This window comes from Rhinopithecus roxellana, chromosome 19, assembly GCF_007565055.1.
Source record: "Rhinopithecus roxellana isolate Shanxi Qingling chromosome 19, ASM756505v1, whole genome shotgun sequence".
In the NCBI taxonomy this organism is placed as follows: domain Eukaryota; kingdom Metazoa; phylum Chordata; class Mammalia; order Primates; family Cercopithecidae; genus Rhinopithecus; species Rhinopithecus roxellana.
In genome coordinates this window covers 41860792-41873607 of record NC_044567.1, presented here as the reverse complement: position 1 = coordinate 41873607, position 12816 = coordinate 41860792, and the positions used below count along the sequence as shown (strand labels likewise).

The 12816-nt window shown below is 40.3% G+C and overlaps 1 protein-coding gene across 6 annotated transcripts in view; it reads right to left on the bottom strand.

Moving 5' to 3' along the window:
- AP2B1 (adaptor related protein complex 2 subunit beta 1) overlaps nt 1-12816 on the bottom strand; it is a 141022-nt gene that overhangs the window by 33192 nt on the left and 95014 nt on the right. For all 6 annotated transcript variants that reach the window (XM_010385198.2, XM_010385204.2, XM_010385199.2 and 3 more), the window contains one exon: nt 12301-12430. In XM_010385198.2, coding sequence (XP_010383500.1) covers nt 12301-12430 — 130 coding nt within the window. The remainder of the gene's footprint in view (nt 1-12300; nt 12431-12816) is intronic.

The following is a 12816-nucleotide window of genomic DNA, read 5'->3' as shown; positions in this document are numbered from 1 at the left end:
CCATGCCCAGCAAACTTTTTTGTATTTTTGTAGAGACAGGGTTTTGCCATGTTGGCCAGGCTGGTCTCAAACTCCTGACCTCAAGTGATCCACCTGCTTCGACCTCTCAAACTGCTGGGATTACAGGCGTGACTGTTAAACTTTAAAAATGCATTTAGGCTGGGTGCAGTGGCTCATGCCTGTAATTCCAGCACTTTGGGAAGCCAAGGCAGGTGGATGGCTTGAGCCCAGGAGTTCAAGACCAGCCTGGGAAACATAGCCGGACCTCAACTCTACAAAAAAAAAAAAAAAAAAAAAAGAAAATCAGCTAGGTGTGGTGGCATGCACCTGCATTCCCAGCTACTTGGGAGGCTAAGGTGGGAGGATCACTTGAGTCCAGCAGGTTGAGGATGCAGTGAGCTGTATCTGTGCCCCTGAACTCCAACTTGGGAAGTTGAGTAAGACCCTGACTGAAAAAACAAACAAACAAAAACATTTAATAATACTGTACGGAATCAAAAAATCCTGAAGGCAAGACTAGAAAACTACCAGTTAAGGTGATTAAAATTCTACTCTAATTTAGTATGTCATAGAAGACCTAGTAGAAATTCAATAAAAGAACAGACTTCAGTAATAATAGGCAGTAATAGGTGTCAATCTAGAATCAAATCTAGGTTCTAGATATTAAGCATACATCCTCAGATTAGTTAGCTGCAAGTTAGAAATCAAATGGGTTCACGGTTGTGCCTATGTTCTGCCTAGTGGACAGTACAACTTTACATGGACAAAAGGAGGACACGTGGCTGTCAAGATGACTGGACAGATGGGCAGGCCACTGAACACAGATGCTGTCTCTGGGTAGTTCCACTGGGGAAGCAGGTCATATAGAGGGACATAAATTACTGTCAGGAGCACAGCAGGAGCTATGGAATCGAGAAGTTCTGTGCTTTCCTGTTCTGAGTACTTGCCCTTCAACTCCAGGGTTCCTGGAAAGGAAGGCTGCTACCAAGTCAAGGATCATCTTTCATTCACACACTTTTCAAAAGTGATTAGATAGTATTTTCCTTCAGTCTCCAAACTATAACTGATTCCAACTACATTTACCAGGGTCCCTCCTTCTAAATGGATTTTCTTCTAAAATTAGAACAGTAAAACTGACATTATATAAATGTCCTGCCATAAACTTAGGCTTTCCTGAAGTAGAAAAAAAAAAAAGAAAATAAATTCAGACAAAGAGTATGTTTTCATCACAGGCCCACCTGATTGACTTTCAGGCCCTGGGTGCCTTGATTCAGAAACTTAATCTATAAAAATCTCAAAATGTAGAACTAGGATCTACAGACAGAACCTAAACGAAGACATTTTATTTCAGATAAATTACTAGGTGTGGTGGCTCACGCCTGTAATCTCAGCACTCTAGGAGGCTGAGGTGGGCAGATCACTTGAAGTCAAGAGTTTGAGACCATCCTGGCCAACATGGTGAAAAAACCTCATCTCTACTAAAAATCCAAAAAATTAGCTGGGCGTGGTGGTGGGCACCTATAATCCCAGCTACTTAGGAGGCTGAGGCAGGAGGATCACTTGAACCTAAGAGGCAGAGGTTGTAGTGAGCAGAGATCACACCATTGTACTCCAGCCTGGGTGACAGAGTGAGACTCTGATTCCCCCCACCCCTGTCCCCTCCCCCCTCAAAAAAAGAAAACAAAAATAAAAAAACGTCAAATAAACAACTGCCTAACAGAGTTTTATGAAGACAGAATGGGTCATATAGGGTAGTAAATCACTGGTGGCATTCATGTACGCACTGATTTTCCCATCACTGCCAATACAGAGTGAATTCCATCAAAAACAGATAGGGTTTGAAATAGATAAAATTAAAGACCATCCCTTCCAACTATGAGATTTTACATTCCTTACGTGTACATGGTCACATGGCTCAAAGCTTTTCTGCAGTTTTATTCAAATATGTATGGACCTTAATACTACAAAGCCTATGCATAACCCCTTCATTAAAAATTATGAATAATGCACTTTCTTCCCCATCCCGTTAAACATCATGCTATAGCAAAATATAAGAGAGTAAACATGAATGAGAGCAGGGTATGGCTCTCAAATTCAGTCCAGCTGAGGAAAAATCTGAGTGAGTTCTCTGTAATTCCTATAACATAGGTTTTTATCAGCTGGGACTAGAAAGAGGTAGCTATTTTACATCCAGAATTCAAAGTCCTCTACTGCATTACAAGGTTAAATCTAAAGACCACAAGGTTAAATCTATTTCTAATCATTTATTAAACTAGAAACATAAAACTGATTCCATTATTCATCATTAACTCCTCGCTTATAATCATGATAAAAAGATGACTGTGAATTTAACAAATAAAAGCCCACAAATCACTTTTATTACCATTTTAGAATTACTGTGTGAAATTCATTATCCTTTCTCAGGATGTCAGCATGGATTTCTATTACCTGGGTAATCTGACCCAAGTTTCTAATATATTGAATATGAATACTGAATATGAATATGTAATATACTGAATTTCTCAGATGAGATTAAAGAATATGTTTATAGTCCTGATGGGACATGAAGAATATGTCAAACTGGAAGTAGCAATCTCAGTAAGTAATCTTCTATTTTATTTTTTGAGAGCACAATGTTTTAATCTTTCATAATTAAGACTCCAGCACCTACATACTGCTTATGGAATATTTTAGGAGGAATATTTTTAGGTCTACAGGGATCATTTGGATAGCAGATCCAACAATGGATCCAACTGTCTGACGTGAGAACCTCTATATAGTTCCCAAAAGATCCACCACTTCAAGGACTCACTGTCTATTCAAGCAGCATCGTGGTCCCACAAATGCAATCAGTGTGTGCAGTCCTCAATTGTGGATCTTGGAAGACCAAAGAAGGCTTCAACACTGATTTGTTTGGCTTGCACAACAGTCAAAAAACGTCAGCAAATGCCAAGCTGGTTTGCTTCATTTGATGGAAGCTGCTGAAAAGGTCTTTCGTTTGGAAGCGTCTACCAGTTTTTCTGGTATAATAGCTACAGCTGTGGGCTTTCTGAGTGTGAATGGACACATGCAAGACATGAAATATCAGGGACAAGCACCATCTGCAACTAACTGTCTCACAGGCTGGAACTACATGTAGGAGTAGCAAGGGACAGAATTTCCTCAGAGCCATATACTAGCAAAATTTGGCTGACAATGATCTTAAGACATGAGTAAACAGGATTGTAAGATCGTGTCCTTTGCAGCTAGTGTCTTCAACACTTTCTGTCCTAATCAAAGGTTAAATGAACAGACTGATGAATATTGCCTTGTTTTAGAAAGATATGCAAAGAAAAAAAAAAATAAGAGACATCGTGTCTATTTCTTTTCTCTAATTAATATTCAGCCTCTCATTCAACAATGTTTATGTGAGATTTAAAGGCAATAAAGAGAGGGATAACAAAAACGATACATGGGAAAGGGTTAATTCTTTCTCCACAGGTTCACTTCTAAGGTTCCTAATTATAAAGTTGTATAGCAGGAAGGAAAGAAAGAAAAACTTTTAAGTTTCTTTTCTCCTGGAAAGAGTTCTGCCATAACTAAAGGAAAATAAAAAATTTTCAAGGTATAAATTCATAGAGATAGTAAGAAAAAGATATAACAGCAACAATATCTTGGTACCTGGAAAGCAGATGGATTAGCAATACTACCACAGAATTCTCAAAGGCTTAGGACTGGTAGCACCTCTGGAACTGTATGGTGGGGAGTGTTAAAAGAGAGAGGATTAAGATGTCAATAAGACTTCTAGATCCCAACCTCGATTCTATACTGCTGGACAACTCTTAGGTCTCTAGGCCCTGCATAAAACTGAAGATTGATTCTTTTGGAGATGATAAAATAGAAGGCACTTAGAAGTAAAAGCCAAACATGGCTGAGGGGTGGTGAATGAAATGAATTAATGCATACTGAATGCTAAGACTCTCCAGCCCTCTTTCCCAACTTAGCTCCCCGTGAGGCTGGCAGAAAGCCTTTCTATTCTAGACAGAGACTTAAAGATAACTTTTGAAAGAATCGAGCCAGCCCAGAGAGGAAAATTCAGCAAAAAATCAAATGGAAATCCTAGAATTAAAAAGTACAATATCTGAAATGAAAATGCTCTGGATTAGTTTAACAGAAGGTTGTTGCCTATAGAAGAAAGAAGCAGTGTACTTGAAGATGGATCAATAGGAATTATCCAATCTGAAGAACAGAGAGAAAAAAAGATTAAATTTAAAAAAGCAGACTCAGTGATCTGAGGGATGACATTAAGTGGTCTAACACATATGTAACTGGAATTCTAGAACGAGAGAAGAGACATAATGAGGTAGAAAAAAAATCTGAAGAATGACAAAACATTTCCAAAATTGGGGAAAACTATCAACTTGCAGATCCAAGCTCAGTGAGCTCCAAGCCAGAGAAATACAAGAAAAACACCTACATACATAATAGTCAAACTGCTGAAAACCAAAGGTAAAAGAAATACGGAAAAGGAGGCTACAGATTGGCACTGCCAACAGAACTTTCTAAAGTAAGGTCAATGTTCTACTCCTGCACTACTGTCCCATCTAGTAACCATTAGCCACACATGTATTTGAAATGTGGCTGATGCAATGATGAAACTGAATTTGTTTGATTTAATTTCAATTTACATAGCCACATGTGGCTAGTGGCTATCATATTAAACAGTGTAGCTAAAGAGACTTAAGAGCTATCAACCCACCATAATATGTGCACTTTACTGATTCAAACACAAAGTAATAATAAAACAAAAAAAATTACAATAAAATCTGAACATTGATTCGATATGTGGTATTAAGGAATTCTTGCTAATATTTTAAGTTGTGAGAATAGTTACCGTGGTTAAATTTTTTAAAAGAGATCTGTTTCAAAGATATATACCGAGCTAGGCATGGTAGCTCATGTCTGTAATCTCATGAGAGAGGATCACCCAACGTCAGGAATCCGAGACCAGCCTGGTCAACATGGTGAAACCTTGTCTCTACTAAAAATACAAAAATTAGCCAGGTATGGTGGCATGTGCCTGAAATCCCAGCTACTCGGGAGGCCGAGACAAGAGAATCACTTGAATCCGGGAGGCACAGGTTGCAGTGAGCTGAGATCACACCACTGCACTCTAGCCTGGGCAGCACAGCAAGACTCCATCTCAAACAAACAAGCAAACAAACAAACAAAAAACGAGACCTACTGAAATATTTACAGATTAAGTGATATAAATTTCTGGGATTGGCTTCAAAAGAAAAGAGTAGGGTTATGGGAAGGGGTATAAATGATATTAACCGTGGATAATTATTGAAGCTGGATGATGGGTACACAGGGACTCATTATACTATTCTGCTTATTTCTGTAATGTTAAAAATATTTCATAAAAAAGTTTTTTTTCTTTTTGAGATAAAGGCTCACGGCTCATTCTGTCACACAGGCTGGAGTGCAGTGGCGTGATCTCAACTCACTGCAACCTCTGCCTCCCTGGCTCAAGCAATTCTCCTGCTCCAGCTTCCTGAGTAGATGGGACTATAGGCGTGTGCCACCATGCCTGGCTAATTTTTGTATTCTTAGTAGATACGGGGTTTCGTCATGTTGGCCAGGCTGGTCTTGGACTCCTGGCCTTAAGTGATCGCCCTCCTTGGCCTCCCAAAGTGCTGGAGTTACACGTGTGAGCTACTGTGCAAGTCCCCATAAACAAGGTTTTAAAAAGTAGAGCAAAAGGAAAAAGGGATGGAAAATAGGAGGGGAAAACAGAGTCAGTCCAGGAGAATCAATATCCAAATAGCAAGACTTCTGATAAGAAATAGAGAAAATGAAGGGGAGAGCATCAGCAAAGAAGTTAAAGAAAAATTCCTTGACTTGAAGGACATGAGTTTCCGGTTTTAAAGAACCCAATGAGTACCCAGCATGATGGGTGAAAAGACAGTCAGAGTCACAATGAGGCATATCATTGTGAAATCTGAAACACTGAGGACAAAGTACAAGCTTTCACTGAGAAAAAAACAGGGTAAAGGCAAGGATCAAGAATCAGAACGTCTTCTGATGAGGAGGAAAATGATTTCTAACCTAGAATTTTATACAGCAGCTGTCAAACAAGTATGAAGACAGACTAAAAGAGACATTTAAAAACATGTAAAGGCTCAAATCTATGGAATAGTCTACATACCTATTCTCAGGAATCCACTGGAAAATGTGTTTCATCAAAAGAGGGAGTAAACCAAGAAAAGGACACTGTAATAGGAGATCCTGAGTATGAGAGAGCTGATGAAGGGAATGAATCCCCAGGGTTAAGATGAAAGGAGGTCGCCGGGCGCGGTGGCTCAAGCCTGTAATCCCAGCACTTTGGGAGGCCGAGACGGGCGGATCACGAGGTCAGGAGATCGAGACCACCCTAACACAGTGAAACCCCCTCTCTACTAAAAAATACAAAAACTAGCCGGGCGAGGTGGCGGGCGCCTGTAGTCCCAGCTACTCGGGAGGCTGAGGCAGGAGAATGGCGTAAACCCGGGAGGCGGAGCTTGCAGTGAGCTGAGATCCGGCCACTGCACTCCAGTCGGGGTGACAGAGCGAGACTCCGCCTCAAAAAAAAAAAAAAAAAAAAAAAAAGATGAAAGGAGGTCCCAGGAAGACAGCTATGTTCCAGGCATTCAAGTAAATCAGTCTAGAAGAGACTTTAAGAGAGGGAAACTGATAGTATACTTTGAAGGGTCTGATCTCAATGGAATTTGGGATTAAATTATAGTTAAAAACACCAATAGAAATGAGTATTAACTCCAATTATCTACAGAAAGTTTTGTTGAGGAAAAATCACTTTAATACATGGCTCAGCTTCAAAGAGTATATACACTCATAATAATGTAAACACTGGGCAGGGTGTGGTGGCTCATAGCTGTAATTCCAGCACTTTAGGAAGCTGAGGCAGGAGGATCACTTGAGCCCAGGAATTTCAGACCAGCCTGGGCAACATGGTGAGACCCCATCTCTACATAAAAATAAAAAATTAGCCAGGCGTGGTGGCACACACCTGTAGTCCCAGCTACTTGAGATCCTCCTAAGGCAGGAGGATTGCTTGGGCCTAGGAGTTTCAGGCTGCAATGAGCCATGATTGTACTACTGCACTTCAGCCCGGGTGACCAAGCAAGATTTTATCTCTAAAAAAAAAAAAAGAAAAAAAAATTGATGTAAACATTGAACACTGATTTAAGTAAATTTTAAGACAGTTCTATTAGAAAAAATGGGAACATGAAAAGTATGCAGATGATGGCAGTGAGTGGGGAGATGTACAGGAATACCTACAACAGAAAAATCCAGCTGGGTGTGGTGGCTCGCACCTGTAATCCCACCACTTTGGGAGGTCAAGGTGGGAGGATTGCTTGACCCCAGGAATTTGAGACCAGCCTAGGAAACATGGAAAGCCCCTGTCTCTACAAAAAATTAAAAAATATACACTTTGGGAGGCTGAGACGGGCAGATCACAAGGTCAGGAGATCGAGACCATCCTGGCTAACAGGGTGAAACTCTGTCTCTACTAAAAAAAAAAAAAAAAAAAAAAAACATATATATATATAAAACTAGCCAGGCGAGGTGGCGGGCGCCTGTAGTCCCAGCAACTTGGGAGGCTGAAGCAGGAGAATGGCGTAAACCCGGGAGACAGAGCTTGCAGTGAGCTGAGATCTGGCCACTGCACTCCAGCCCGGGCGACAGAGCGAGACTCCGTCTCAAAAAAAAAAAAAAAAAAAAAAAAAAAAAAAATATATATATATATATATATATATATATATATATATATATACATATATATATAAATAAATTAGCTGGGTGTGGTGGCGTGCTCCTGTGGTCCCAGCTATTCGGGAGGCTGAGGTGGGAGGATTGCTTGAGCCCAGGAGGTGAAGGCTACAGTGAGCCATGACTGCACCATCAGCCTGGGTGACAGAGTGAGACCCTATCTCAAAAAAATAAAAATAAAGAAAAATCCAGAAGTCCCAATATGAGCATGTTACTTAGGTAATTATTGAAAGAATCAAAAGAGGTGAACAAAATTGGCTTTGTGGAAGGAGATATTGGAGGTCTTGTTAGGGAGAAAAGTCTGGGGACTGGGTTTTTCTTAAATAACTGTAGAATTAGTTGGCTCTTTAAACTGTGCCTTTGTAATCCTGAAAACTTGAAAGAATGATGCTATCAATGTTCTCATAAGAGTTTATGGCCCTGTGAAAACAGAGGCCAAGCAGCTGTGGGAACTCTGCAGCATCTACATAAAGACCATAAGCATGACCCTGGAGATGAACACATGTTAAATCATAATTCCACTGTCTCCTTACAGACACTGACTTGAAAAAGCAGTCACTTGCCAGGTGTCAAGTTTGAAGAAGTTCATTGGGAAAATGTTTCTAAGCACAACTAACACACGAAATGAGAAACAGGGACATCAGAGTCAGAGAAAACTCATTTAAAGGAAATACATTTAGACACTTACTAAGGTTTTTGCTTTATTTAAGCAGAGAGAATCAATTCTCTTTTCAAGGAATATAATTATGTGATATAAATAAACTCAAGAAAGGCTCCCAGTAGGAGCAAGCTTAACTTTACTTTGTATAATGTCTATAAGTTGATTCACAAAAGCTTTTACAGTCAATGTCAGTATAGCAGAAAAATTCTTCCAGGTTCAAATCTCTACTAGGTATTTAATTCCCATATATAAGGCATAATGTATTTTACATTAAGAATGAATGGGCAGGGCATGGTGGCTCACTCCTGTAATCACAGCACTTTGGGAGGCAGAGGCAGGTGGATCACCTGTGATCAGGAGTTCAAAACTAGCCTGGCTAACATGGCGAAACCCGTCTCTACTAAAAATACAAAAATTAGCTGGGTGTGGTGGCGTGTGCCTGTAATCCCAGCTACTCAGAGGCTGAGGCAGGAGAATCGCTTGAATCTGGGAGGCGGAGGTTGCAGTGAGCCAAAATTGCGCCATTGTATTCGAGCCTGGGTGACAAGAGTGAAACTCCATCTCAAAGGAAAAAAAAAGAACGAATGGTATCTTTTTAACTTTTAAATAGTGTTTCAAATAGTCTATAAGCCAATAAGCAGTAATGAGTGTTTTGATGAAAAGATTTTATAATAAGTTTTATACTACAGTTCTGGCAGCTGGGCTTGATTTAATTGTTCTACACATTGATATTAAATTAGCCAAAACAGCTAAAACCCACATGGAATTCAAAATTTCATTTCCTCAATCCCCAACATTTTTTTCCCCCCGATTTTATGGTCTGTAGTACTAGAAAAATACTAATTTTCCCACATGAGCTCTTGAATGTAAACATTATACAAATATATATAAAAGCTAGATCAATCTTTATCTGGCTTTATCAGGATCTATATAGTTTAACCTTGTTGGAATGACGTTTTGATTTTCTTCTTGTTTATATGGGGAAAAAGGCAGAATGGAAGCTGAAATCTAAAGTACCCTACACATCCCTAAGCTAGTCATTAGTTTCAACTCTCACCAGCATACACTAAGTAGAGCTGCTCACAGGGGGAAAAAGTTTTTCTCTTTTCAAGTTTTGTTTATCATCTCCATTGGGAAATGACAATTAATGAGAAAACAGCCACAATTATGACATCCCCAAAAGAAGAGAATCCAAGGGGGAAACTTGAAAAATCAGTAGTTAACTACAGATGGAAAAATTTAAAGGTTGCTTCTTTTTTTTTTTTTTTTTTTTTTTTTTTTGAGACGGAGGCTTGCTCTGCCGCCCAGGCTGGAGTGCAGTGGCCGGATCTCAGCTCACTGCAAGCTCCACCTCCCGGGTTTACGCCATTCTCCTGGCTCAGCCTCCCGAGTAGCTGGGACTACAGACGCCCGCCTCGTCGTCCGGCTAGTTTTTTGTATTTTTTAGTAGAGACGGGGTTTCACCGTATTAGCCAGGATGGTCTCGATCTCCTGACCTCGTGATCCGCCCGTCTCGGCCTCCCAAAGTGCTAGGATTACAGGCTTGAGCCACCGTGCCCGGCCTAAAGGTTGCTTCTTATAATATCAGGTTTATGAAAATTAAAACTTACTAGTTCTAATATCATATCAATACTTTTGAGGACAGGGTTGGACTAAGATTCAGCTTCTCTTGTGAGGATTCCTATTCAGGAGTTAGTCAAATGGAAATGCCAGTAGGAAAGTAAACTGACATTCATTAATTTGTTTATTGTTTCTTTTCTTTTTTTCTTTTCATTTTAAGAGCAGAAAATTTGCCCTGGTTTCTGTGACCCAAATTCTCTTTCCTGCTTATGAGGTAAAGCATTCTTGCGTGCATGCTGACTGTCCTCAAATATTAGGCTTGAGGCTCTGTGGCCAATGGGAGGTTAGATTTCAATGAAAAGGGAACAGATGTAGATTTGGGTTAAGTTTCTTCAGGATCCTGTGCTGGAAAAGCCCCTTAACACATTACTGTCATCATAGTAACAGCCAATTCCATCTGCATAGTAATCCTTGCTTTATTCTTCTTGTCTGAGCCAAGTTATATTGTGACTCACTCGTCTACCCTCTCAATCGTTACTCCCTTTGCTGAAAAAAAGGCAGTCAACTACTGTGGCAACAAGGTAGTTAGTGAACTGGCAAACAGGCCTGTTGTGCTGGTATTTAAATGACTGAAGAATGTTTAGTTTTAACTCCAAGATACTTTACTCTTGATGTCTCACTATCAGTACTGGTATCTTACACTGGTATTTCTAGAAGATTAAACAATGGGATCCCACCTGTCTTGACTGGAAAGTGGAAAGCTGACATTTTTCTTTCATCATTTTAAATATATTTCATAGTCTCATTCAGACTGTACTATCTTAAGTTCTTAGCGGGGGTGGGGACAGTACCCGTCCTCCTCTTTGCAATGTCTTTTGACTATCCTTCACAGTGCATCTTTCTCTCTCTCTCCTGTTAAACTGTGAGCTCACTTTCAGTAGAGATTTTCTTTTCAGTTGGGGGTATTGAAGTCCCTAAATTTTACAACTGTTGTTAAAGGGCTACTTTGTATTTGCTTCTGACAGGACTCTAGGTTTCACCAGTCCTGGGCCAATTTTACATTAATGTATTGATTTGGAGGTTACTACATCTACATAAGTAGTGTAAATTTGGACTATATAACTCACCTATGGTATTGATTGGGCCTTAAATTTCTCATAAGGGGCTATACCCAGAACCCTGCTCAGAACTTTCCTATCATTTCTGGGGGATGGCGAAAACATTTTCCTAGTTCTCCTTTCTTTGAGAGAGCTGCCCTTCCAAGGTCTCTGCTTTATGCAGGGATCGATTACAGTTCCCCATTTCAGGGTAGCCCAAGGCTTTCTTGCTCTTCTTGTGAACATTAAAACCATAACCGCTAGCAATCTCCAGGATTGCTACAGCTCTGACTTATGAGCTTACTGCTCTGCCTTCACGCTGCCTGAAGCCCAGAAGGTTTATATTTCAAAGGAAACTTCAAGGTAGGTGAAAACTGAATGAAATTCTAAGCTGATACCCAAGCAATCTAAAAAATTCAACATTTTCAAGATAAAGAGGATCTTGTAGACCAGATAAAATTCCTCTAAGATGCTGTTATACTTATCATAGATACATGCTAATGGGGTCTTGTGGTCCAGTGTTCAATGATAACCTCCATATAAATCTCTTCTTATATGAATGACATTCAAATTTTGCTGTAAAAGTCTTAAGGAAAAAAGGTGTACAAATAGGAAGAAAAAAGTTTCTAAATGTTTGTTGAGTAAAAGAATGAATATCTATGTCATGCATGACTTTTGTTTTTCTTAACAACAAAACATAAAACTCTCGTCCACAAAGATTTATCTCAAATCCTATTCCATGAATAACTCAAACCTAAGGAAGAAAGAGGGACTTTTTTACATGTAAATGAAAAATTGGGCTGGGCACAGTGGCTCACACCTGTAATCCCAGCACTTTGAGAGGCCCATGTGGGCAGATTACTTGAGGTCAGGAGTTCGAGACCAGCCTGGCCAACATGGTGAAACCCCATCTCTAGTAAAAATATAGAAATTAGCCAGGTGTGGTGGCTTGGACCTGTAATCCTAGCTACTTGGGAGGCTGAGGCAGGAGCATCACTTGAACACAGGAGGCAAAGACTGCAGTGAGCCGAGATCATGCCACTGCACTCCAGCCTGGGCAACAGAGCGAGACTCTGTCTTTAAAAATAGTAATAATAATAATAATAATTAATAATAATAATAATTGGCAAGATATTAACTTGTACCACCTGAGTGAAGTAAAACTCTGACCTGGAGGTTATTCAGAGGTTCCATCTTCATGACTGGGCCCAAGGTATTGAGAGGCAGGGAGACATCAATGCTCTGGTTTGGCATCAGTGGTGTATGGATGGCCAGAGGAGTGCTGGGGATGACACCAAAGCTAGAAGAGGGGATACATAAATCACAGGGGTTAATCAAGAGGCAGGATTTAGGCTGGGTGTGGTGGCTCACGCCTGTAATCCCAGCATTTTGGGAGGCTGAATCGGGTGGATCACCTGAGGTCAGTCAGGAGTTCCAAATCAGCCTGGCCAACATGGTGAAAGCCCGTCTCTACTAAAAATGCAAAACATTAGCCAGACATGGTGGCAGGTGCCTGTAATCTCAGCTACTTGGGAGGCTGAGGCAGAAGAATCGCTTGAACCTGGGAGGCAGAGGTTGCAGTGAGCGGAGAGCGCGTCATCGCACTCCAGCCTGGGCAATAAGACCAAAACTCCATCTCAAAAAAGAAAAAAAAAAAGAGGCAGGATTTTGTCATATCTTTGAGTT